Source organism: Trachypithecus francoisi, unplaced genomic scaffold (assembly GCF_009764315.1).
Source record: "Trachypithecus francoisi isolate TF-2019V2 unplaced genomic scaffold, Tfra_2.0 Lachesis_group7, whole genome shotgun sequence".
In the NCBI taxonomy this organism is placed as follows: domain Eukaryota; kingdom Metazoa; phylum Chordata; class Mammalia; order Primates; family Cercopithecidae; genus Trachypithecus; species Trachypithecus francoisi.
The window spans coordinates 22,750,485-22,776,370 of NW_022681472.1; the positions used below are offsets into that span (position 1 = coordinate 22,750,485).

Below are 25,886 nucleotides of genomic sequence, written 5' to 3' on the forward strand. Positions count from 1 at the left end.
AAGTACTGTTGCCTTACATCTCTATTTCAATATCCCTTTTTTTTTTTTTTTTTTTTTTGAGATGGAGTCTCGCTGTCGCCCAGGCTGGAGTGCAGTGGCCGGCTCTCAGCTCACTGCAAGCTCTGCCTCCTGGGTTCCCGCCATTCTCCTGCCTCAGCCTCCCGAGTAGCTGGGACTACAGGCGCCCGCCACCTCGCCCGGCTAGTGTTTTGTATTTTTTAGTAGAGACAGGGTTTCACCGTGTTAGCCAGGATGGTCTCGATCTCCTGACCTCATGATCCGCCCGTCTCGGCCTCCCAAAGTGCTGGGATTACAGGCTTGAGCCACCGCGCCCGGCCAATATCCCTTTCTTAAAGTTATGGTCTGCCCTAAGGTTTCTTTCTCCAGAAAGTTTTAAAATTGTCATACTGTAATACATCATGCTAGCAGTATTAGAGAGGCGGGCAACTCATACAACTACCAAACTCAATCTCAAGAGTAATTAGTTACATTTGAATCATATGAAAGATACCTGACCATTTACGACTTACAAAAATGGCACTTTCCTAGGGTTTAATCTAACATATTTCATGAAAATTAGACAAGTGGCTCCTAACTCAAAGTTCTTCCTGATCCCAATAGAGAAAGATATCATCCTAGGGCATTTTGTCAGACCTTAATGAATATGCATTATCTTTCATTACAACTTTTAAGATCTCTTTCTTTTAGGTTTTAGTATCTTTTGACTGGCAGTTTTCAGAAACCTAGGGCTGGGATACAGGGTTACATTAGTTCCAAAGTTACTTATATGGAAATAAGAATTCACTAATTCATTCACTTGATAACACTTACTGAGCCCCTCCTATGCACCAGGCACTATTCTAGAATGCTGTCATACCCTTTAGGAAATAGCATAAGCTATCTATCCCAGCAATGTTGAAACTTTTTGTTTTTAGAAAATAGCGTAAGTCACATACCCTTTAGGAAATAGTGTGAGTTATCTACTCCAGCAGTTTTGAATTGTTTTTCAATACTTTTTTCTTAAACGTAAAATACCTCCCCTCCACCCACTTTTTTTTATGGTTCTATAGGACAAAAAGAACAAAAGAAAGTCCAAACATTACCTTATCAGTAAGTTTCAAGCCTAAAAACCTCTATTTGTCAGGCAAAACAGTTAATAACTTACTTTGGATCTGGCGGTCCATCTGACAGTGGTTTCATTGACAGTTTACACAATGACCTGAATACTAGAAAGGCATCCTTTTGTAAAATGTGGGAAAACTTAGCACCAGGTGAAGGTCCTGAAGAATTTCCAGATTCCTAAACAAGTTAACATACCATGAAAATTTTAGAGATATTTGCCAGTGTAAAATCATTTCAGCCTTCTACTGTATTTCATTCAATTCACTAAGAGGTGGAGATTCCCCCACTATTGCAAGGGGAACCAGATGAGGAGAATCTGCCACATTGTTTTTCTTTTATACTCCACAGACCACACCCAACAATAAATACCTTTAAAAATGCACTTTAAAAATATTCCTTATTAATAAACCAAATAAACTCTTAAAATTTACCCAGCTCATACTATCACTGACAAAAAACCTGATACATCATGCCTGACAAGATCCTATCCAAAGACTAAATTATACTCCCTACTACCTGTCATTGACTGTTTCATGCTTTTGTCCTATTTTATTTTTTGTCTTACTGTGGGCAAACATAAACTGAAGGTCAACCAAGTCAAGAAAACCTACTCCTAAATATGGGACACTTAGTGGAGGACTCCTTTACCTAAAAAGGCAGATTTTTACACACAAAATACAGGGTAGGAAGGAGGAAAAGAACCTGTCATTACCAAGGTACTGATTTCTTTGCAGCCCTAAACAAAGGTTAAGGTGAAGTTCCCTAAATTTCTAAGTTTTCTCACCCTGCAACACAGGTTGAGCTACCTGAAATGCTTGGGACCAGAAGTGTTTTGGGTTTCAGATTTTTTTGGATTTTGGACTATCTGCATTATACCGATTGAGCATACTAAACCCTAAATCCAAAATGTGGAATTCTCCAATAAGCATTTCCTTTGTGTATGACCTTTGACCGTCATCTTGGCACTCAAAAGTTTTGGATTTGGAGCATTTTGAATTTCAGATTAGGAATATTCTGCCCATACCAGAATTATCTTGTGAATATGTAATAAGAACGTTCTTATTAAATGTTAATTCAATTGGTAGATGGGTGTGGAGAAGATGTAAATATAGATGAGACATACCTTAAAGTTGGAAATGTAACTATCAAAATATGAAGGGGAAAAAAATCGCTGTAATTTATATAAATGAAGGAAAAAAACCCCAATTTTCTTATTTCCACAAACTAAATAAAATCAGGCAGCAGCATCAGCTGAAAATACTCATGACAAGGTGGTGGTAGCCTACAAATTTGTAAGATTAACAGGATTTCTCCCCCTCCCCACCCCTCCATTTATACCTGAGTATCATTGGAAGAGACTGACAATCTATCATCAGGTAAGGATGGTGTATATGCAACAGAAATTGGTGTTCCTGGAATTCCATTTGCTTGAATATTTTCACTGTCACTACCATCCTCTATCGTTCCAATGTTGCCATCTGCGCTTGCATTTATAGCAGTCCCTTCTCCCATATCTAAAATGATAAGAATAAAAACCATGCAAATGTATCTGACTTAACTGAAGTGTATTTAAAAAGCATAGAGTACTTAAAATGAAACAGTGGCAGGAAAGTAATGTGAAGTAAAATATGTACTGGCACCATTTAAAGGTTAGCATACTTACTACTAAATAAGTATGCATCTGGCATACTTCCAAATACAATCCTTAAGTTGCTCTGGCAATGAAACACACTTAGCTGATGAAAGACTAACCAGGATGTGCCAAAACAGAAGCTTACTTTTTGTCTATATTAGCATTTACTGAACTGGGTTTTGATGAATGCTAATGACTTGAGATGTGAAGACAAATTCCTCGAAAAAATATCTCACTGTCAAATTAGTTCAGGAAATGCTGGGAAATAGGTTTCTTTATTATAGCCTTTAAGACGCTAATATGTACAAAACTCTCCAAGCATATACAACATGTAGTGTTTCCAAAATTTATTTTACCATGAGCCCCCTTCCCGTTTTTAGAATTCCTATGAATATCTAACAATCTATGTTCTTTGGAACACAGCCAGGGAAATAATGACCTATGCCACTGAAAATTTTTCACTAGGTCACTTTGAGTGATCATACTTGTAATTAATATAAACAAAAACAAATGACTTCTGGTAGAATAAACAGAGATAATGAAAATAATACCAAGTTCCAGAACTACTCTAGGTATAATGAAACTCTTTCATGCTACCAATTGAAAGAAAACTATAAGACAGTATGAGAGACACAAGCTGTACTATAAAGAACACAGATTCTGAAATATTAAAGACCTGTGTTTCAATCATGTCTTCTCCAGTTAATTGGGTAAATTATTTCATCTGTCTTTGCCTGGGTTTCTTCCTAAGTAACAGAAATAATAAGGTCTACGAGGAACCACCAAAACACAGATATAAGACATAAAGAATAAAACCGGTACTCAGTAAGTGGTAGTTATTACTAATTTTGTTACTAATTGATAACATGTCTCCAACTTTGAGTGACTCAAGTAATACGAAAAGAGTAGCAGCTTCTGGTTCTCCTACCCAGAAGTTGCTTTCTCCTCTCCAAATCAGAACACCCTGGAATAGATGAAACTGGATAGGCTGGGTGCAGTGGCTCCCACCTGTAATCCCAGCACTTTGGGAGGCCGAGGCAGGTGGATCATAAGGTCAGGAGTTGGAGACTAGCCTGGCCAACATGGTGAAACCTCGTCTCTACTGAAAATACAAAAATAAGTCAGGCATGGTGGCAGGCGCCTGTATTCCCAGCTACTCGGGAGACTGAGGCAGGAGAATCACTTGAACCCGGGAGGTGGAGGTTGCAGTAAGCCAAGATACCACCACTGCACTCTAGCCTGTCAGAGCAAGACACCATCTCAAAAACAACAACAACAAGAAACCCTGGATAATTCCGAAGCAAGTTTTGCATTAGTAAGTATAAAATGAAAAATATATTCAGTAATAAAATACATTATGAAAACTGTTATACAAAACAGATGCTTTCTTAGAGGACTTTTGGAGCTTTAATATGCTAATATCTGATGCGCTAAATACCACTATAGCTTTTATATATTACATATATAAAGAATGCATAGGCCAGGCACGGTGGCTCATGCCTATAATCCCAGTACTCTGGGAGGCCAAGATAGGAGGATCACTTGAGGTCAGGAGCTCAAGATCAGCCTGGGCAACATAGTGAGACACCATCGCTACAAAAAACTTTTTTAAAAAAAGAATGCTTACATATGTAAAGAGTGTGGAAAGACTCAGAAAAAAAAAAACAATGATTATTAGAAACTGAGTTCCTATCTCATTCCCCAGAGTACTTATTCCAAAACTTATTCTCTCTGTACCCAATTACATCTCTTCCTATGATTCTCCCCACCTCCCATTAACAAATGACTTCCACCTACTACTTAGCTAAAAATCAGGTAATTTAACATAGGCTCCCACAGTCTCTTGCAGCACCACAAAAATACATCTCTTCTTGCCTTCAACAGTATCGTCCTCCACTAAGTATTTTAACATTGCTTTTTCAATTTTGTGCACACAACTGGAACTTCCCCATTATCCAATAAACATTCAAATATTTTCACACACACACACACATAAAATCTTCCTTCACCTCTTGCTACACCTCAGTTCTTGTCCGTTTTCTTCCCTCTTTTCATTAAATTTCTCAAATGAATACTCAATATTCTTTGACATTACTTTTCTCCTTTCCATCTCAAGAAATTTCTCAAAGAAATTGAAAACATTTCCTGATTTTCTTTTTAGACTTTGAAGCCACACCCCTGTGGGTTGAAATCTTCACTTTATCACTTCTTTGAAAGGAATAATCACTCATTGCTCCAGTTTTCTCATTTGTAAAGAGGGGATAGTAATAGTACCTAAACATCCCAGTGTTTGAGGGAAGAGTAAATGAATAAATACAAGCATATAAAATCATTTGGGATATACAGGAAGCACTTAATACAGTTAGATATTACTACTGTCTCATGTTTTTTCCTCTAATTATCCTTTAAACATAGATGCAAACTTCTACTTTCAAGGCAGTGAATTGAGCCTACCAATTTACCTTCTCCTTTGACAAATCTCACTGAAATTACAAAAAAAAAAAGCATATAAACAAGAGATGTACTTTTAATAACGCTGATAAACTAAGAAGCATATCACTGGATCATAAACTTTGAGGAATTCCTAGAAAGTAGGTTGAGATCAAAAGAAAAGCTATTTAATTTATTGCTTATGACTGAACATATGCAAAGAATAGGCCTACCTGAGAGATATGATTGTTTTACCACTTGGGTTCTAAAGACTTCAAAGCCTAGAATGGCAAAGTGCTATGAGGTAGCAGGGAAGACGCAAATCAAAGAGCTTGGGGAACCATGCCAATGTCTATCAATAGAGCTGACCACAGCCATGATCATCTAGACTGTATTTGATCACTGCCTGCTAATTAAAGTAGATTGTTTAGTAGGTCTCCTAACAGAACAAGTAGACCAGGAAAGGAGAGCACTATCTCAGCTAACTGGGAATGCTGCAATAAACACAGAGGGAAAACCAACAAAGGTTCTAGGCTCCTACTCTGTTTCTACTTAGTTATTTCCAATTAAAGCCATTTCTGAATGATGCCAGCCTAAGATTCCCTGGCAAGGGTGGGAGAGTGAGAACAAATCAACAAGTGTGAAGATCCCCCTCAGTGTAGAATATATAAAAAGTGTATAGCATTCATCCCAAGCTTCACTTGACTTTGGTTTGTGTTGACAACATGGTGAATTATATGGGCCTACACAGCCCAAGGGTCACTAGAGCCACCCTGCTCAAGGGAGGTAATTGCTTCTTTGCTCTCAGCTTAGAAATGAGGTCTGCCTTTGGACCACAGTCACCTCACGAATTTTGGAAAGGAAGGCCTCACAAGAAATAGAAAAAACATATACACAATTACTGAAAGTAGATTGATCAAATCTAGCCTCTCTTTCTACAAACAGGCAAAAACATAAGGCTTACAGCTCAAAAGTGAAGACAAAGGACAGCAATCTGAGCAAATGGGGAATTAGATTTCATAGCTGGGACAGTTACAGTTAGTACAGTCAGTGATAAGTGAAGGAATGTTGCAATAATACACAAAAGCAAAGTGCTATTTAAAAAAAGCAGCTCAGAGAAAAACGGGGTTCTTAGGGACGAAAACATTACTGAAACAAAAACTACATTGGAAAAAGCAGTAGAATGGATATTACTAAAAAATATTTGCAAAGTGGAAAAACTCTTGTAACATTCTCATTGAATGTAAAACCCTAAGACAAAATGATGGAAATTAGAGAAGATTGCAATAGCAATCAAGGACATGATCTAGAATATTCAACATCTGTATGGTGTGAGATGTGGAAAAGAACAGAAAGGATGAAGAAGAATTAATGACAATAACAAAGAAAATATTTCTAGAATGATGAAAAGGCACAAAAAAACCCTGCTACTCCTGATTTAAAAAACAAGTTAAATTCATACCCATGCACACACAGTCATATATGTACAAAAGATAAAAGTATCTTTTAATAAACTACAAACAAGAAAACTTACTCAATTTGATAAAGAGTATCCTCCAAAAACAAAAGCAATCATCAAATTTAAAGTTGAAATATAGCAATAATATTAAAAAAAAAAAAATGAAGATCCTTGCCATCATTAACACTACTCATCATTTTCTGGAGGTTCTAGCCCATGTAATGTAACAGAAAAAAACAAACAAAAATAAGGTACAAATGCTGTAAAGGAAGAGACAAAGATAAAAATATCATTATTCACTTAGAAAAAATAGCCAAATGAAAACCTTTTAGAAATAATACGAGTTCAGAAGGTGACCAAGTAGGAGATAAATATGAAAAAGCAAGAATTTTTCTATATTCCAATTAAATTAGGGAACAGAGAAGAAAGGACTCAACCAAAATATTATCAAAACTAAACCAAAAATATAGAAATAATTTAACAAAAAATGTGCACGAGCCAAAGGAAGAAAACAATAAAACTTTCCTGAATGACATGAAAGACTTGACTAAATGAACTTTTCATGTATCTGGAGGAAAAGACTCGATACTGTTGCAAAGAAGATATTATCTTCCCAAGTTAATTTATAAGCACATTACAATTTGAATTACTAAGCTTTAATTTTTGAACTTAATAAAGTGGTTCTAAAGTTCACCTAAAAAAATACATTTAATAGATATTTTAAAAATTGATACCATAGAATACAAAAATTAAAAACTAAAGAAAAAAATTGAAGAGGGAGGCCTTGCGCTATGAAAATCAAAATATACTATAAAACCAAACTATTTTACATAATTCAACACTGGTTAGGAACAGACAAGTGGCTCATTACAACTGTACAGAAAACTCAAAACACAGAACCATTTAGGATAAAATTTTCATTTCAAATTAATTGAGAAATGATTATTTCCATAGGTTATAATTAGCTATACAATTTCACACCATACAGAAAAATAAATCTGAGATGAATTAAACAGCTAAAGTCAAAAAATAAAAACAAAGTATTAGAAAAAGGTATCATAGTGTATTTTATAATCTTAGGGTGGTAAAATCCATTTTAAGCAAGACAAAAACAGAAACCACAAATAAAAAGACAATCTTAAAATTTTTTTTTGTGGTCAAGTATGTGCAGTGGCTCATGCCTGTAATCTCAGCACTTTGGGAGGCCAAGGTGGGTGGATCACAAAGTCAGGAGTTCAAGACCAGCCTGGCCAACATTGTGAAACCCCATCTCTACTAAAAAAAAAAAAATACAAAAATTAGCCGGGCATGGTGGTGTGCACCTGTAATCCCAGCTACTCGGGAGGCTGAGGCAGGAGAACTGCTTGAACCTGAGAGGCAGAGGTTGCAGTGAGCCAAGATCTTGCCATTGCACTCCAGCCTGGACGATAGAGCAAGATTCTATCTCAAAAACAAAAAACAGAAAAAAGAAAAAAATATAAGCAAAGTTTCAAACAAAACAAAGACCGAGTAGAAAAAATATTTACAATACACTGAACAAGGAATAATTTCTTAGTATGAAGAACTCTTGAAAATAAGAACAAAAGAAAGAAAAGGAAAAATACGCGAAAGACAAGAACAGTAATTCAAAAAAGGATAAGTAGTCCAATGATGTTCAGTTGAAATATACAAAATTGCCAATGTTTGACCTCTAAAAATAACTGCCTATGTTTTGACCCTGCAAATAATCAAATGAAAATTAAAACAATACAACAAATACCATCATTACAGTGACATTATAGCACTATATACATATTTTTAAATATTCATACACCTTGATCAAGCTATTCCTTCTTTATAATTTATCCAAAAGTGCAAAAAGATGTCTATAGTTAAGAATGTGTATCACAGCAATGTTTATAAAAAGCAAAAAATAATCTAAAAAACCTGGAAATAATCTAAATCCTAGTATTAACAGGAGATTATTTAAATAAATTATGGTCCAGTGATAGAATGAAATACAAATGGATGTGAATGGATATAGTTTAATATGTGAAAAGGGCAGATTATCAAACTGTAAGTACAGTATATTCCCATTTATCTTAAACATAGGTAATATATATGCAGGCATGTGTGAAAAAATATTTTTAAAATGATGTACAGCAAGACACACCATAAGATCAAAAGACTTGGGCAAACAATAAACTGAGAGAAAGTATCTGTAAAATATATCACAGAATCCTGATACATAAAAGATTCTTAAGGGGAAAAGGAGGCCGGGCGCGGTGGCTCAAGCCTGTAATCCCAGCACTTTGGGAGGCCGAGACGGGCGGATCATGAGGTCAGGAGATCGAGACCATCCTGGCTAACACGGTGAAACCCTGCCTCTACTAAAAAATACAAAAATCTAGCTGAGCGAGGGAGCAGGCGCCTGTAGTCCCAGCTACTCGAGAGGCTGAGGCAGGAGAATGGCATAAAACCAGGAGGCGGAGCTTGCAGTGAGCTGAGATCCGGCCACTGCACTCTAGCCTGGGTGACAGAGCGAGACTCCGTCTCAAAAAAAAAAGGCGGGGGGGGCGGGGGGGAGGATAAATATCTGATGGAAAAATGAACAGAAGATATGAATAAATGACTCACTCAAAGATATCAAATGATCCTACAGGTATGAAAAGATGTTTAATTTCACTCATAGAGAAATGCACATTAAAACCAAACAGAGATCAATTTCTCACCTATCAGGTTGGTAAAAACTCAAAATTTTTTAGTACTACCAGCTGTGGAGAAAAAGGGACTCTTATACATTAATGGTAAGAGTGCAAAATGGCACAACACCTATAAAGACGAATTTAGCAATAGCTAACAGATATTCATATTTATCATTTGACCCAATAATCGCATTTCTAGGAATTTGCCCTGAAGATAAACTTCCATAAATATGAAACAATACAGATGTACAAAGTTATTCACTGCAGCATTATTTGTAACAGCAAAACACTGGAAACAACCTAAGTACAACAGGGGGCTGGCTGAATAAACTATGATATATCTGCATAAGGTAGTACTATGCAGAAAGCCACAAGAGAAAAGAAGAAAATCTCTATCAACTGAAATAGAACTATTTCTAATATATGTTAGGTGAAAAAAAAGCAACACACACATAGATGCAGTACTCTAACAAAAAATGTGAGAAAGGGAAATAAAAAATACTCCTTTGCTTACATCTCTTACATACAAGCAGACATGTACGCACAACCCCCTAAACTCCAGACAAAAACTAAAAGCTAGTGAAAGTGATTACTCATAGGAGGATCAGAGAAGGAAGGAGCTGATGGAGGAGTTCTCCAAGTAAGCATTTTATGTAATTTTGACTTTGAATCACGTAAATATTCTTCATATTTTAAAAAATGAACCAATAAAATAATACAAGTAACTTTTTCAAAATAGTACTCTCACTCATCTTTGGTAGGATATATTTAAGGATACATATAATTACAGAGAAATCTTGAACTTTATAGGTTTGCTGGTGGTAATGGCATCCTGTTGAGAATCTGGGTTTTCACTGTAAGAAAGAGAAGATACAACTAGGAAGTACAGAAAGATGAGGAGAAACCTTGTGGTATTGGATGTGAAATAGAACTACAAATAGGAACTTAAGACTAATTGTATATACGTTTCCTTATCTCTATCCATTGGAAGGGCCTATAAGTAAGGACATCTCAGCAGCTAGCAACAAGAGCACCTTGTAACCAATTCTTGGTTTCTAAGAACAACTGCCCACTAAAAAGGACAAAGACTCTTTGGAGAACTAGCTGATTCCAGGGCTGAGGAAAACGGAAGTTGAAGGTGAACCTGGAACATCTTTCTGTTCCAAACATAAAGGAAAAGCTCAAAGACTAATGGAATCACATCAAAAGAACGTGGGTGTTAGCTTGAAGGGATTCCTACTGGCAGATAAAAAATATAAATAATGATGATACAGGATTATAATACATAAAATAGTAAAATAATTCATTAAGCCCATGGTATTATTTTTTAAAGGGGGGTGGGTGGTGCAGGGTGGGAGAGTTCTTCTCTATAGAAAAATGTCAATGAATGTTAAGTATTAGAAAATTGCTATATTGCAACCCAGTATCTGAGTAAGGCAAGGATCATCAAATGGGTGCTAAAACCTGTAATCTCAGCACTCAGGGAGGCTGAGGTGGGAGAATCACTTGAGGCCAGGAGTTCAAGTGCAGCCCGGACAATACAAGCAGGACCCCATCTCTACAAAAAAATACAAAAACTAGCTGGGCATGGTGGTGTGTAACTGTAGACTCAGCTACTCAGTAGACCAAGGCAGGAGGATTGCTTGAGCCCAAGAGGTCAAGGGTGCAGTAAGCCAAGACTGTACCACTACACCCCAGCCTGGGTGACAGAGCAAGACCTCATCTTGGGGGGGGGGAAACACTGGGTGAATAAATTTTCATATGGTCTCAAAGTATCCAAGTATCACCTCAGATTAGCTATTAATTACAAAATGAAAAATGTTCCTTTACAGATAGCTGATAATTACCATCTTAACCAAATGATCCAACACTACCACCAACAGGGGGGTAACCTGTCATTATGTACCAATTTATATGATGTAATATTAAGTACTAATATCACCTATGCAGTATTTTTGCCGAATATGCTTAATCTAAACTAATCACGTAGATGACAATCTCAATCTACTCATACAGGATGGTAAAGAAACCATCCAATAAATCCAAAATTTGAAATATTCTACAAAGCAAAAGACTCTTCAAAAAAGTAAATGTCATGAAAGTTGGGGAGAAAAATCAAGAGGACTTGTTCTAAACTAAAGAGACAGATAAGCAAATGAGAGTGTACCCAGGTTGAGTTCTGGATTTAGAAAAGAAAAGAAAGGATATAAGGGACACATTTTGAGAAAACTTGGAACACTGAAAAATATACGTATGTTAGATATTCTTGAAATCACGTTAATTTCCCTAGGTATGAAAATGGAATTGTGCTTATGTATGAGAATGCTCTTATTTGGAGAAGATATATGCTGTGAGGTATTTAGGGGTGAAATGTCATGATGTATACAACCGATTTTCAAATGGTTCAGCAAAGACACATACATTATGTGTATGTGTATTTAAAGATACATAAAGCAAACATAGCAAAATCGTTAACCATCAGTGAATTCAGATAAAGGACAGGTGTTTCCTGTACCTTTTTTTGAACTTTTCTCTGGGTTTAACGTTTTTCCTAAGTAAAAGGTTGCAGAAAAATGAAAACTTTCACTTCAGACTCTGTATTCTGTTAGGTAAATTTTTTTTAATAAAGGGCCAGATGACAAACATTTTAGGCTTTAGAGGTCGTACAACCTCTACTGGAACTATTCAACTTTACCTATGTAGTGCAACAGAAGACCTCTCTATAGGCAATATGAAAACAAATAAGCATGGCTGTGTCACAGTATTACTTTACATACAAAAATAGGTAGCACGTTGAATTTGGCCCACGGGCCATAACGTGCCAACTCCTTAACTATACTATTATATGTTTAAAGAATGCAGGGGCATGTACTGCTATTTTTTTGTCTCTATTTTTTTAATATATATTTTAAATTCATACTCTTCAAATCATGGTCTCTTCTTCGGTCTCTACAATTTCCCACTTGGTAGTCTCATGGCTTCACTATTAATTTTAACAGAATGACTCCCATCTATAGCACCTGCCTTGACAACTCTTGAGCCAGAGTTTTATTTTCCATTATGTATTTCATAATCATTTCCACACGGATGGCCAACCTGAAGGTCAAATTCAGTATACCGAAAATAAATAAGTGCCTTTTTTCCCAAGTGACTTATCTTCCAAGATGATTCAATTCTACCAATAGTATCACCATCCACCTATCCATTTGGGCTCAAAAACTGAAATACTACCTGTGCAGAAAAGAGGTAACATAGCAGGCCAGAGACTGCCTATCCTTAGAAAGGCCTACTTGCAAGACTGGCCTTTGGCTGGCACCTGGAAACTTATATTTTGGGAGGGATCCCGCTATTCCCAGAACCAATAAAAGTGGCTATGTCTAAACTGTACAAAGAGTGTAATTTATGCTGAACACTAACCCTCCTTCTGGTAGCCTGGAATTTTGGTACATGCTAGGTGCCTACATAACAGCCCCCAATAAAAACCTTGGGCCCTGAGTCTCTAATGAGCTTCCCTGGTAGACAACACTTCACAATTTGAATTAAGAGCATCCTGCATGGCTTCACCGAGAGAAGACATTTGGAGTATGTACCTGATTTTCTCCAGGCTTCATCCCATTTACCTCTTCCTATTGATGATTCTGTTTTGTACTTTTTCACTAATAAATCATGCAGTGAATACAACTATACGCTGGGTGCTGTGACAGCTTCCAGTGAAATCACCAAACCCTGGGGTAATCCCGAGGGCCTCTGACACACTTTATTTTCTCTTCTTTACCTACTTAATCAGTTACAAAGTCTTCTTGATTCAATATCCATTATATCACTTATCCATATTTTTGTCTCCATTTCCACGGTTTCTGTCCTATCCAGGCTTTGATTACTGTGCTGGTCTCCTACTGGGAATTCCTATTTCCAGACTTAGCTTCTTAAAGGATAGTTCTAGTCATTTCATTTCTCAGTGCTAAAATCTTCCATATTAACCCATTTGTTCTAGAATCAAGGCCAAAATCCTAAATGTGGAATTTATAACTTTCCATTGGTTGGCTCCAAACGTTTTAATTTTGTCCTTTATATTCTACACATTACAAAGTCTCCACAGTCAGATGAAATCCCATAGACAGAATAAAATAATTTTGAATGAAGTATACTACCTCCAACAACAATGTTCACCATTTCTTCTACAATGTTCTGTACGATGTCTTGTGGCTTTTCCTCACAATCATGGTTTTCTCCATCATATAACATGTCATTTTTAGATAATGCTTTAAAAGAAAAAAAATTCAACAGAACATTATTTTAACTTTTTGGAAGCTTTTTACTAAACATTTACGATGAAAAACTCCTAAACCATGAGGAATAAAATAAAAAAAAATCAAATAAATGACATGAAATTAGAAGCAATTATATGTTAAACCTTCAAAATTTATACCAAAACTTAAATATTTTCCAAATTCAAGTCAATTTCAATAATGATTCATTTGACAAGCTATTACATCATTACACTTAACTGAATTTTCTAGATTAGTCCTTTAAGAACTAAAACTTTAAAAAGTATTTTAAATGAAACATTTCTAACATGTCCTACAGATGCTTACTTATACTTAGTACACACATTACACTATCCTTTATCAAATATACTGAATGTAATTAGGCTGGGTACAGTGGCTCATGCCTGTAATCTCAGCAATTTGGGAGGCCAAGGTGGGTGGATCGCCTGAGGTGGGGAGTTGGAGACCAGCCTGACCAACATGGTGAAACCCCATCTCTACTAAAAATACAAAAATTAGCCGGGCGTGGTGGCACACGCCTGTAATCCCAGCTACTCGGAAGGCTGAGGCAGGAGAACTGCTTGAACTCAGGAGGTAGAGGCTGCAATGAGCTGAGATTGCACCACTGTACTCCAACCTGGGCGACGGAGCAAGACTCTGTCTCAAAAAAAAAAAGGTAATTACAGCTTGTTTTGATTACTTAGGCTCATCAATAGTAATATCAACATTGTACTCTATGATGAGGTCCCTGAAGAAGCATCTGGGCCTTCCCCAGTACTTTCTGGCCCTTCCTATTTTTTCACCAACAGAATCTACATATCTAATGTAAAACTAAATTTAAGAAGCTAAAAAAAAAATTCATTGTCCAATTTAATGTAAAAAAAAACACACACACACACACAAAAATAAAAATACCAACAGATAATTGCCAATAGAACTTCTGAACAGTGTAAGAGAAACTAATGAAATCTGATGTTCCAGATAGCTTGCACAGTCTATTGCAGAGAAAAACAGTAATTCCACTGGGCTTTATAAAATGTTGAAAGCATGTCAAAGCAGCTCAACTATCACTTTAGAATGCTTTGGGATTCAAAACACTGTCTTGAGCTACCGTCCTACACCAAAGGGCATCAGACAGCATATTAGCTGGTGGTGCTGCAGTTTCAACTTCTTGAAACTTCCCACTACCAGAAAGGACCACTACAGCTGAGCACAGGGGTCATACCTGTAATCCCAGCACTTTGGGAGGCTGGGTGGGAGGATCACTTGAGCCCAGGAGTTCAAGACCAGCCTGGGCAACACACTGACACCCAGTTGCTACAAAAAAATTAAATATTAGCTGGGTATGGTGACATCTGCCTATAGTCTTAGCTACTTGGGAGGCTGAGACAGGAGGATCGTTTGTGCCTCGGAGGCATGCAATGACCCATGATTGTGTCACTGCATTTCAGTTTGGGTGACAGAGCAAGACCCTGTATCCAAAAAAAAAAAAAAAAAAAAAAAAACAGGAAAAAAGGGGAAAAAAAGGACCACTACTTATAATAGTGGCTTCTAGGTGCCTGTCCTCCCTATAATTTCACTTTTGCTAATTTACTGTCCGTAGTATCCTAAAAATACTGAAAGGAAAAGAGAAAACCAGATAAATATGCATGTAAATGAGCAACCTTATTTTATAAAATATCCAAATAAAAATAGCATTTGGAGACTTCTGTGAATAAAAACATAAACGTCTTGAAAGATAAATTTTCTGCCATTCTTATTTCCACGCTCTAGTTGGCTAAAATTACCTCAAGTCTGAAAACTAGAGTTTCAAAGTAACTAAATATACATAACCACTATCTAAAAATGCACAAAATGACTAGTGAAGAGTCAGTTTTCACATAAGTATCTGAAAGAAATAGAACAGAATAATAGTGACTAATATTTATTACATGTAGGAAGTGCTTAGAAGTTAACTACTATGTCCAAAGTCATGTAGCTGGTAAGTGACAGAGATGTGCTCCAAAAATGCACTCTGAACCAATGGCTGTCAAGCAGAATTTTCATTTATATCAGCTATTGGGGAAAAAACATCTTTAGAGCCAAAATAATCATGACAATCCCACAGGAAACTATGTCTTTCTAACTCTGTATTCTACAAGGCATCTACAGCGGTACCTCATACACAGCAGATGCTCCCATTCCTTGGGTCTTAGTCCATGTTGTTTCCTTGGATGGAAAATCTCCTACCCCTATCTATCAAGATTCAACTAAAATATCATTACTTTCCTACAAAGAAACTTCCTAACTCTTCTCAGCAGAATTACTTCATGCATGGCATTTTTAGGACACCTATCACATTATTATACCTCATTTATGCTCGACTTCCAGGTATGCTAAGATCACACTAAAAGCAGTGGCTGTATCTCCATCATCTTTTTAACTTCAAGTCCTGGCATGGTGCCTAAGACACAGTATGCTCAATGAAGGTTTGCTAAATACACAGATAAACAAAATAATAAAGTCCCAGCTTTATTAGAGATTAGCCCTTTGAATCTGCCCATTTATAAGCTCACTGTGAAAGTAGGGGAAATTTTGGCAAGAGCAGGCTAGACAAATGTAAATCATTTAAGTGGTATGGATTCACTATTAGATTCAGTACTATGAATGCTTAGCTTATCAAAGTCATCCTTTTTAAAACAAATACTGAAGTACTATTTTTAAAAGCATGCCTCTCAGAAAACTGGGGGAAAAATGTAAAAAGGCACGTATTCATGCCACTAGTAAGTTTTGGAAAAGGCATGGTTTAAAAAAAAAAAAAAAAAAAAAAAAGAGTTGAAAACATATTATAGAAGTCCTTCCTCAAAGTAAAAACACAGACTTCAGATAAACTGTAACAGACTCCTGACATGCTAGTTCTAGACAATCACACCGAAGAGGCAACAGAATTCCCATCATTTAAAAATGACATCAAGCTAAGAAGGGCAAAGGGAACAACACAAACTCTCTGGTAGTTTCACAGAACAGCTGAAGCTGAAAATAACATTTAGGAAAACAATAACTTCATGGGATTATTTTTACAGAGAAACAAATTTGTAAACTAAATATAATTTTTATAATCTTATAAGTATTTTCTTATAAATATACACTTAAAAAATCAGAGAACATCTCAATTTTAGTGATTACTATGCATGATTTTAAAAATGAAAATTTTTGTCTATCAGTTGGTTACTCAAAAACTTTTTTATATTTAATATCAGTACTTTTTATGACCATAATCATATTTTTAAAACTGGTAATGATTTTCTAAAATTTTCAGTCATATTCCAGAAAACTTTACTAGGTCACTTGTTTGCTATGAAACCAATCTTAAAAAAACTGAAATTCCTATACAACATTTAATGGACATTTATGACCCTCTTTAGAAATATATCTGAGCTCCAAAGGAAATCTATAAATCATACTGCTCATGAGATGCTAATAAACGCAAAGTATCATTCATAGATATCTTGTAGGGTAGAGTCAAATTAACTTTACCACCTACAATGAGGAAAGTCCACAATTACCACAATGTGTCTGACAGACATTAAATCATATTATCCTTTCAACATTTCTTCATCAAAACTCTCACTCCTACACATTTCCCTTAACACACACCCCAAACCCCCTTTTCAAGAAGATTACTTTCAGCTGCAGTTGCCTGATCAGCTTCAGTCTGTTCATTTTCTGCACTGGAAATATCAGATCCATTTTCAGGCTCTGTGTCATCCTGAAGACTTTTATCTACATCATTTGTATGGAGGTCAAGGTCCCCTTCGTGTTCTTGGGATATGTGATCAACAGTCTGAGGTGGCAAATATCTAAGTTGAGGTGATTCCGGCTCATGATGGCTTACTGGAGACTGTAACAGATGCTGCTGCTGCCGATGCCTTTCTTTTTCCATTTGTTTTGCTTCCTGTAACTGGAAACAAATAAAATTTCCAGTATTAGTAAAATAAGCTGTTTACAATTTGGAAGGATAATGTTACCTCCAACAATCCTTTCTATAAAGTGCCATTCTCTCTACGCTTGGAAATTAAAGTTTATCAGAAATGGAGAAGATAAACTATACTAAAAACAATAAACAATGTTTACTTCTTAGGTGGCTAGAAATCAGCACATAAGAACAGAGATGAAAGACTTTCACTATAAAGCATTTTCACTGCATTTCATATTTGTGTGAAACACACACACATTCACTTTTGCTTACACATACAGAATGAAAGTCTATAAAAATACATAAGAAGCTAGTAGTAACGGTTACCTATAGAGGGTCAAGATTAGGAAATAATAAAATGGGAAACAAGAGTGGGAGGGAACTTGTCAGTGTTTATCCTTCTGAAGCATGTTCTTATGTCACCTTGTCAAATCTTTTAATAAAAAAAATTAAAATTACATTTAATAGAATTACAATGAAGGCTTAAATCACTCTACCCAGTCATCTGATAATTATGAAAAACACTGTATCTACAAATGTCTGAATTTTATTTTAGAAAAACTATCATTATTATGTACATAATACTATCTGTAAAACTGGCTCATAAAATGTTAAAAACATTAACAGCTGGGATCGCAAGATTTCATTTTTTAGCACTTTACTGCTTTTCACACATCTCTTTTGGTCCTTAAGACCAGATAAGAATGAGTCTCACAGAATTAATTTCCACCAAGAAAAATCTTATATAGTACCAAATATGAACAATTCATATTCTCCAGGTTAGGTGGAAATGCCAGAATTATATGAATTTATAAAGTAAGTCTGAATTAAAAGATTTTAATAATAAAGTTTGACAAGATTTGCTTTGTAGGGAGTTTTATTTTGTGGGGGAAGGGAAAAATTAAGGTTACCAGTAGTTAATATCAAAGAATTCAACGTCTAGCTTAGAAGATTTTAGCAAATGTGGAAGTTAAGTCGTCTGTATCCCATTTTCCCTTACTTTCTCTCCCTCTTTTCCACCTTTTCTATAATTATCCACAGCACAGAACTAAATACCCTTTGTAACACAATACATGTTCATAGCCTTTACCATAATTCAGTTCTATAGTTGTTTAAGGGAAACTCTTTGCCTCAAATGTTTGTAAGATCTTCAAAGGTAATAATAGTCAAGTCAGTTTTGCTCGTCACTGTATAAGTGAGGCCTAGCACAGTGCCAGGAACATATAAGGAACTTAATAAAAGTCTGTTAATCAAATCAAACCAATAAAACTTTATTTGTTATTAAAAAGTGACAAAAACATTTTATTTACGTCCTCCAAAAAAAGCAGCAAAACCACTGTTTGTGGCTGCAAAATATTAGAAATAAATTAATGCCACTACAGAGGAGAGTGACAATATACAACAGACTATACTATATCCTAAAGTACTATACATCTATAAAAAAGAGTGAGGAAGGTCTTTAAGGACTGATATAAAATGCTTTCTAGGACATACTGCTCAATGATAGCAAAATACAAAAGAGAATGTATAGCATGTGAGATAGCTAGTTTTTAAGATGGTCACCAATGAGGTCCACCTCTTAATTTCACTCCCTTGTGTAGTCCCTTTCCACAATGTACCTGTGTGACCACTTCTGATTATAAGGTAGACATGTGGCTTCTGTCTTACATTCAAGGGGTGGAAAGAAGGGAAGAAGAGGAATGCAGTGGTAGGAATTAGGAGGAATTAGTACTTTTCTGAGTAGACCTTTTGTACAGCTCTGACTCTTAAATCGCAGTTATGTTTTACATACCTAAAAAATAAGTAAGTACAGTTCGCCCTCTGTATCCATGGGTTCTACAGCTGTGGATTCAACCAACCAGGGATTGAAAATACTGATGGCGGGGTGAAAGAATGGCTGTGTCTATACTGAACAAACATGTACAGATAACTTGTTTTTTTGGTCGTTATTCCCTAAACAATACAGTATAACAACTATTTACAAAGTATTAGGTATTGTAAGTAATCTTGAGATGATTTAAAGTATACAGAGGATGTGTGTAGATTATATGCAAGTATTACACCATTTTATAAAACAGACTTGAGTATCTATGGATTTTGGTATCCAAGGGAGGGCCCTGGAACCAATCCCCCATGAATAATACTGAAAGATGACTGTAATTAAAACTAACCAGAATGTGACAAATACCAAAAATGAAAAGCAGAGAGTAACAAATGAGTCTACTGAGGGATGACTGTAATTAAAACTAACCAGAATGTGACAAATACCAAAAACGAAAAGCAGAGAGTAACAAATGAGTCTAACTATTATCACAAAAGAATAGCATTACCCTATTGCAGAGTGTGAGGAAGAAAGGAACTAATCTAAGTAACTAGAAAATAATATTTCGAATGGATAAGGCTAAAGACAAAAAAACCTGAAATGCTATAACCTACCTAGTAAATTTGCTTCTAACACTGGTAATGATCAGCAGTTCTAAAACTAATGGGTATAAAGGATTGAATAATCAATGTATATAGAATATAAAAGCCATATTTCTTATTGTTTAGAGAAAGAAGTTTACAAATAAAGGGAGAAGACTGAAATGAACCCCGTATTGTTACACTGGAATCAGAAATATCACTATGAACACATGGTTTTATTACCAACATATGGAAAGTCACATACAGGTGTGGGAATTGAGTGGGACGGAAGGGATAGTACATAAAGATACATTTCCTAACTCTATCTGCTGAGAGGCCTAGAAGCAATAACACAGAGTGACGATGAATACATCTAGCACTCAGATTTTGGTTTCTAAACACCATTCTCCAATCAAAAGAGATAGAGCTGCTCCTTATTGAAGTGGCTGATTCCAAGGTTGAAGCTGGGAGAATTCAAAATGAGCCTGGAACATCTTGAGAATCCAGAAATTATGGAAGTACTCAAAAAAGGATGGGAGCTAGTCACAAGGACACAGGGCCAAAACTGTAATAATTTGGGCAACAAAATAAGTAACTGTAGCACACATTACAACCATAAAATAAATATCTGTGATTACAGACTGATATAAATAATTGAGTAAATAATTAAGGGAGAAGAAATTCAGTTAATAAATACAGAAGAGAGAAACAGGAAAATCATTAGGGAAATGCCACAATAATTAACTGTTGCCAACAAGACCTACTGATAGATATCAAAACTGAGGGAAGTGGGGGGAGGATCTGAGGAGAAATAGAATATTTGCACAGTCTTAAAATATCTCCCCAAAGACATTTATTAATTGCAAAAGAAAAACTACTAACTTCATAGTGGAGGAACCTGACAGATAATTACCTTAAGCAAGTGATCAAGATTAACATAACCAACACTGGCCGGGCGCAGTGGCTCAAGCCTGTAATCCCAGCACTTTGGGAGGCCGAGATGGGCGGATCACGAGGTCAGGAGATCGAGACCATCCTGGCTAACACTGTGAAACCCCGTCTCTACTAAAAAATACAAAAAAAAAACTAGTCGGGCGAGGTGGCGGGTGCCTGTAGTCCCAGCTACTCGGGAGGCTGAGGCAGGAGAATGGCGTAAACCCGGGAGGCGGAACTTGCAGTGAGCTGAGATCCGGCTACTGCACTCCAGCCCCGGCAACAGAGCGAGACTCCGTCTCAAAAAAAAAAAAAAAAAAAAAAAAAAAACCATAATAAACATTAAGATATATCAACACCATGAACTCCTGACAAAACGACTGAAAAGGACACAACACTGTTTCAGAGATATTCTGGCAAAAAACTGCACAACCTCATTCTAATCATGAGAAAACATCAGAGAAAGTAAACTGAGGAAAATTCAACAAAATAAATTATTAGTATCCTTTTAAAAATGGCAAGATCATGAAAAAGATAACGAAAAGTTGAGGAATTGTCACAGACTGGAGAAGACTAAGACATAGAACTAAATACATACTAAACGCAATGTGGGATCCTGGGTCAAATCTTAAAACATTAGTGGGAAAATTGGTGAAATTCAAGCAGGGTCTGTGGTTTAGTTAACAGTATTGTACCAGTGTTAATTCTGCTTTTGATAATTGTACTATGTAGGTATGTAAGTTAACTGCATTAAGGGAAGCAGGGTGAAGGGTAAAAGGGATTGCTCTGCAAAATTTTTGCAATTTTTCTCTATGTTTAAAAGGAGTTCAAAATAAGAAGCTTGGTGTGAATTTTTAATAGTGAAGACCTAGGCAATTAAAAACAATTCTCTGGTTGCTGACCTCTTAACAATCAACCTGAAGCAGTTTAAAGTATAAGGAATATCATGCCCCTTTATCATATGGGGGGAAAAATGTATTTCATTTCAAAAGTACAGAATATTTCATTTCAAAAGTACAGAAATGTACTTTTTTAAGGCTTAATTAATTTTATTTCAGATTAGATTAAATTATTTTATATCTACATTACACTCTACTAAGCTTGAATGCAACAGAAGTAGTAATTCATAATTACTTCCACAAGGAAGATGGCAATCAGTATATTTCACATTCTATTTGTGAACAACTAAAAATACTTTGTCCAAAGTTAAATCAGTAAACCTTAAAACAAAACACAATACCACAAATCTCCAGTAAGTGGAACTGTAAATAAAAGACATTCTTTTCTACAGGTACAAATATTTCACTCTAATTACTGTAAACTCCTTTCTATATTTAATGCCTGTTGTGTTCTATACACTCTCTTCCTTTTTAAAATACTTACTGCTTGGTTTTCCATGCGTGCAAAGATAACATTTAGCATCTGAGTGAGAGTAGCTTTGGCTGTTGTCTGATTGATGAGATTTTTGCTTGCTAAGTATATATTGTAACATGTTCTCACAGCTTGCAGTACAGTCCCTTCATGAATTTCTATGTGTTGTGATGTTACTGCAGTAAGTAAAGCCTTTAAGAAGAGAAAAAAAAAAAGGACAAAGTTAAAGAGATTTTCTTTTTCTTTTTTTTTGGAGACAGTCTTTCTTGCTCTGTCACCCAGGCTGGAGTGCAGTAGTGTGATCATAGCTCACTGCAGCCTTGAACTCCTCGGCTTAAGTGATCCTCTCACAGCAGCCTCCTGAGTAGCTGCTACAGGTGAGCACCACCACAGCTGGCTGTAGGATTACAGGTGAGCACCACCACACCTGGCTAATTTTGTTTTATTTTTCTGTTGAGATGCAGTCTCTCTTTGTTGCCCAGACTGGTCTTGAACTCCTGGCTTCATGCAAGCCTCCCACCTCAGCCTCCCAAAGTACTGGGGTTACAGGCATGAGCCACCACACCCAGCCTTAAAGTGATTTTCTGCATCTAGAGTTTCAGCACAAAAATTAAGCATTTTCATATTACAATGAAAACTTTCAGAAACAATTACCACTTGCAGGTAGTATACACAGAATTTCTACTGGCCCTGAATATATCATCAACTGTTAAAATATTTCATGTTTTCCTCACTGTGGCAGTAGTTTCCACATAATCTGAAAACCATTTAACTGATTTGTTTCAACCAAGGTTTCATTTTAATGAAAATACTATTTAATCTACTAAAATGCACAGCATGAAAGCTGTTACAGTAGAGCACAGACATGTCACATGAGATATCTGTTGAACTAGACCACCAACTTGGGAAGATACACATTGTGTCTTATTTGCCTCTAAATTTTTCTGAGATCTTTTTTAACAGACTGAACTCAGTAATTGTGCTGTTGTTGTTATTGTCGAAGAGGTTTATAAATGTTTTAGAATAAAGCATGTAAAATAATGCTAAAGTAGCTGGGCATAAGTGGCATATACCTGTGGCCCCAGCTACTTGGAAGGCTGAGGTGGGAGGATCATTTGAGCCAGGGAGGTCAAGGCTACAGTGAGCTGTGATCATGCCACAGCACTTAGCCTGGGCAACAGAGTGAGACTGTCCCAAATTAAAAAGCAAATTCCTAAGGCAAATACTTCAATAAAATGAACAAATTTCACCTATGTGAATTTTCACATATTGGGTTACTTTCAATTTCTCAAGAGCAAAGACTCTTCTGTCTTCTTTATGTTGTACAATGCTATGCAGAGTTAGCATTAATGGGCATTATCTTAAACTATAAATGATATGAAACTACACATGATAAGTCAAAATGATCAACCCGTTTTTTTTTTTTTTCTTTTTTGAGACAGGATCTCACTCTGTTGCCAAGCCTGAAGTGCAGTGCAGTGAACACGGCTCACTGAAGCCTCAATTCCTGGGCTCAAGTGATCCTCCCACTTCAGCCTCCTGAGTAGCTGGGACTACAGGCACACATCACCATATGTGGCTAATTTTAAAATTATTTTTTGTAGAGACAGGGTCTTACTGTGTTGCCCAGGCTGGTTTTGAACTTCTGGGATCAGGCGACCTTCTTGCCTCAGTCTCCCAAAGTGCTGGGATTATAGGCATGAGCTACCATGCCCAGTATTTTTTTTTTAGAATAAAGATATTATATGGCTTCTGAAGTAAACACAACTATAAAACTGAAAGGCTCCAAAAGGGCTGTATTCACACATGAAAGAACCCTTCATATATATATATATATATATATATATATATATATATATATGTACGTAAAAACAACTTCAAAAGTACTGTACTATATATAGCACATGATAATTTTACTGCCATAAAAACACACCACCATTACCATTAGCAATAACATTAAGAACTCAGTATCTGTAACAGAATGAAAACATTACTAATTTTTCCCCAAAGGAATTCAATCAAATAGGTATATTACAGCACGAACTCAGAACAGGGTTTTGCCGAGCAAGTTCAATAGATGGATGTGTGCAAGGATATCAGGAGAACTGGCAGACAAGTAGTGTCCACCTGGTGATTCATGAGTTGCAAGGACACCCTATGAAGTGTCCAATAGTACAGAAGAAACTAGAAGGGTCACAGCTTTAAGAACTACCCTAAAGTTTGATGGATGGAATATACATATATATGAAAAACATGCCAGAAACAGAAAAACTCTGCAAGACTCTAGGGGCTAAGCCTAAACCGAGACCTTCAAAAGAAGAGATATGAGAACATAGTTTTCCTCTAACAAACTCTTGGCATACAACATTAAAATCTCCTAATATGGAGTCTAGAAAGCATCCAATTAACCTCTTTTTTTTTCTTGAGACTGAGTTTCACTCTGTCACCCAGGCTGGAGTACAGTGGCATGATCTCAGCTCACTGCAACCTCCGCCTCCCAGGTTCAAACGATTCTCCTGCCTCAGCCTCCTGAGTAGCTGGGACTACAAGTGTCCACCACCATGCCCAGCTAATTTTTTTGGTATTTTTAGTAGACATGGGGGTTTCATCATGTTGGCCAGGCTGCTCTCAAACTCCTGACCTCAAGTGATCCGCCCAACCTGGCCTCCCGAAGTGCTGGGATTACAGGCATGAGCCACTGCGCACGGCCTCAAATAACCTGTATTATAGCTGGAATGCACATAAAATGATCTTTCCTAATATTTTAAGGTGAAAGGCATCTGAATTTTGAAGATACAGATTATTAATAACAATTTTACTTTATATAATAATTACCTTTATTATCTGCAGCTGAACTCCTTCATCTGTCTGAGGGCCCTGAAAGCAGCCACATATTGTTTCAATAATTCTATCAATTAATTTTTTGCCTGGTGTTGTACTATCTGGAGCATTGCCAGTCAAGTGCCCATAAGCAATAAGTTTCTAAAATGGAGAAAGAAAACAAAGATCCTAAGTAACAAATATTATATATACTAATGCAATATACATTAAAATTACAGTATACAATTGAATATATATAAAAATTTTTACATAAAAATACATAGGTATTATCAAAGCCAAAGTTATATCAACTTTTTCTGTAGAAACTTTATTCATATAAATATGTATTTATATTTGTAATAACCACAAAAACAGAACCACAATAAACCATCAGGTAATATTTTGAGAAAGCCAAGCCCTGAGAACCTGTCTCTGATGAGTTAGAATTGCTTACTGTGGTTGGGTGCAGTGGCTCATGCCTGTAATCCCAGCACACTGGGAGGCCTGCTTGCCTCCCACATTGCCAGTCCACATTGGGCGGACTGCTTGAGCTTAGGAGTTCGAGGCCAGCCTGAGCAATATGGGGAAAACCTATCTCTACAAAAAATAAAAAATTAGCTGGGTGTGGTGGTACATGCCTATAGTCCCAGCTACTCAGGAGGCTGAGGTGAGAGGACTGCTTGAACCTTGGGAGGTGGAGGTTGCAGTAAGCCGAGATTGTGCCACTGCACTCCAACCTAGGTGATAGTGAGACCCTGTCTCAAAAAAAAAAAAAAAAAATTGCTTATTGCTTTCCATATAAACAAGG

At 36.3% G+C, this 25,886-nt stretch overlaps 1 protein-coding gene across 4 annotated transcripts in view; it reads right to left on the reverse strand.

Moving 5' to 3' along the window:
- ARFGEF1 (ADP ribosylation factor guanine nucleotide exchange factor 1) overlaps nt 1–25,886 on the reverse strand; it is a 147,501-nt gene that overhangs the window by 78,395 nt on the left and 43,220 nt on the right. For all 4 annotated transcript variants that reach the window (XM_033202255.1, XM_033202254.1, XM_033202252.1 and 1 more), the window contains 6 exons: nt 25,094–25,240; nt 22,271–22,450; nt 17,260–17,536; nt 13,480–13,590; nt 2,461–2,636; nt 1,166–1,299 (listed from right to left, as the gene is read on the reverse strand). In XM_033202255.1, the coding sequence (XP_033058146.1) occupies nt 1,166–1,299; nt 2,461–2,636; nt 13,480–13,590; nt 17,260–17,536; nt 22,271–22,450; nt 25,094–25,240 (1,025 nt within the window). The remainder of the gene's footprint in view (nt 1–1,165; nt 1,300–2,460; nt 2,637–13,479; nt 13,591–17,259; nt 17,537–22,270; nt 22,451–25,093; nt 25,241–25,886) is intronic.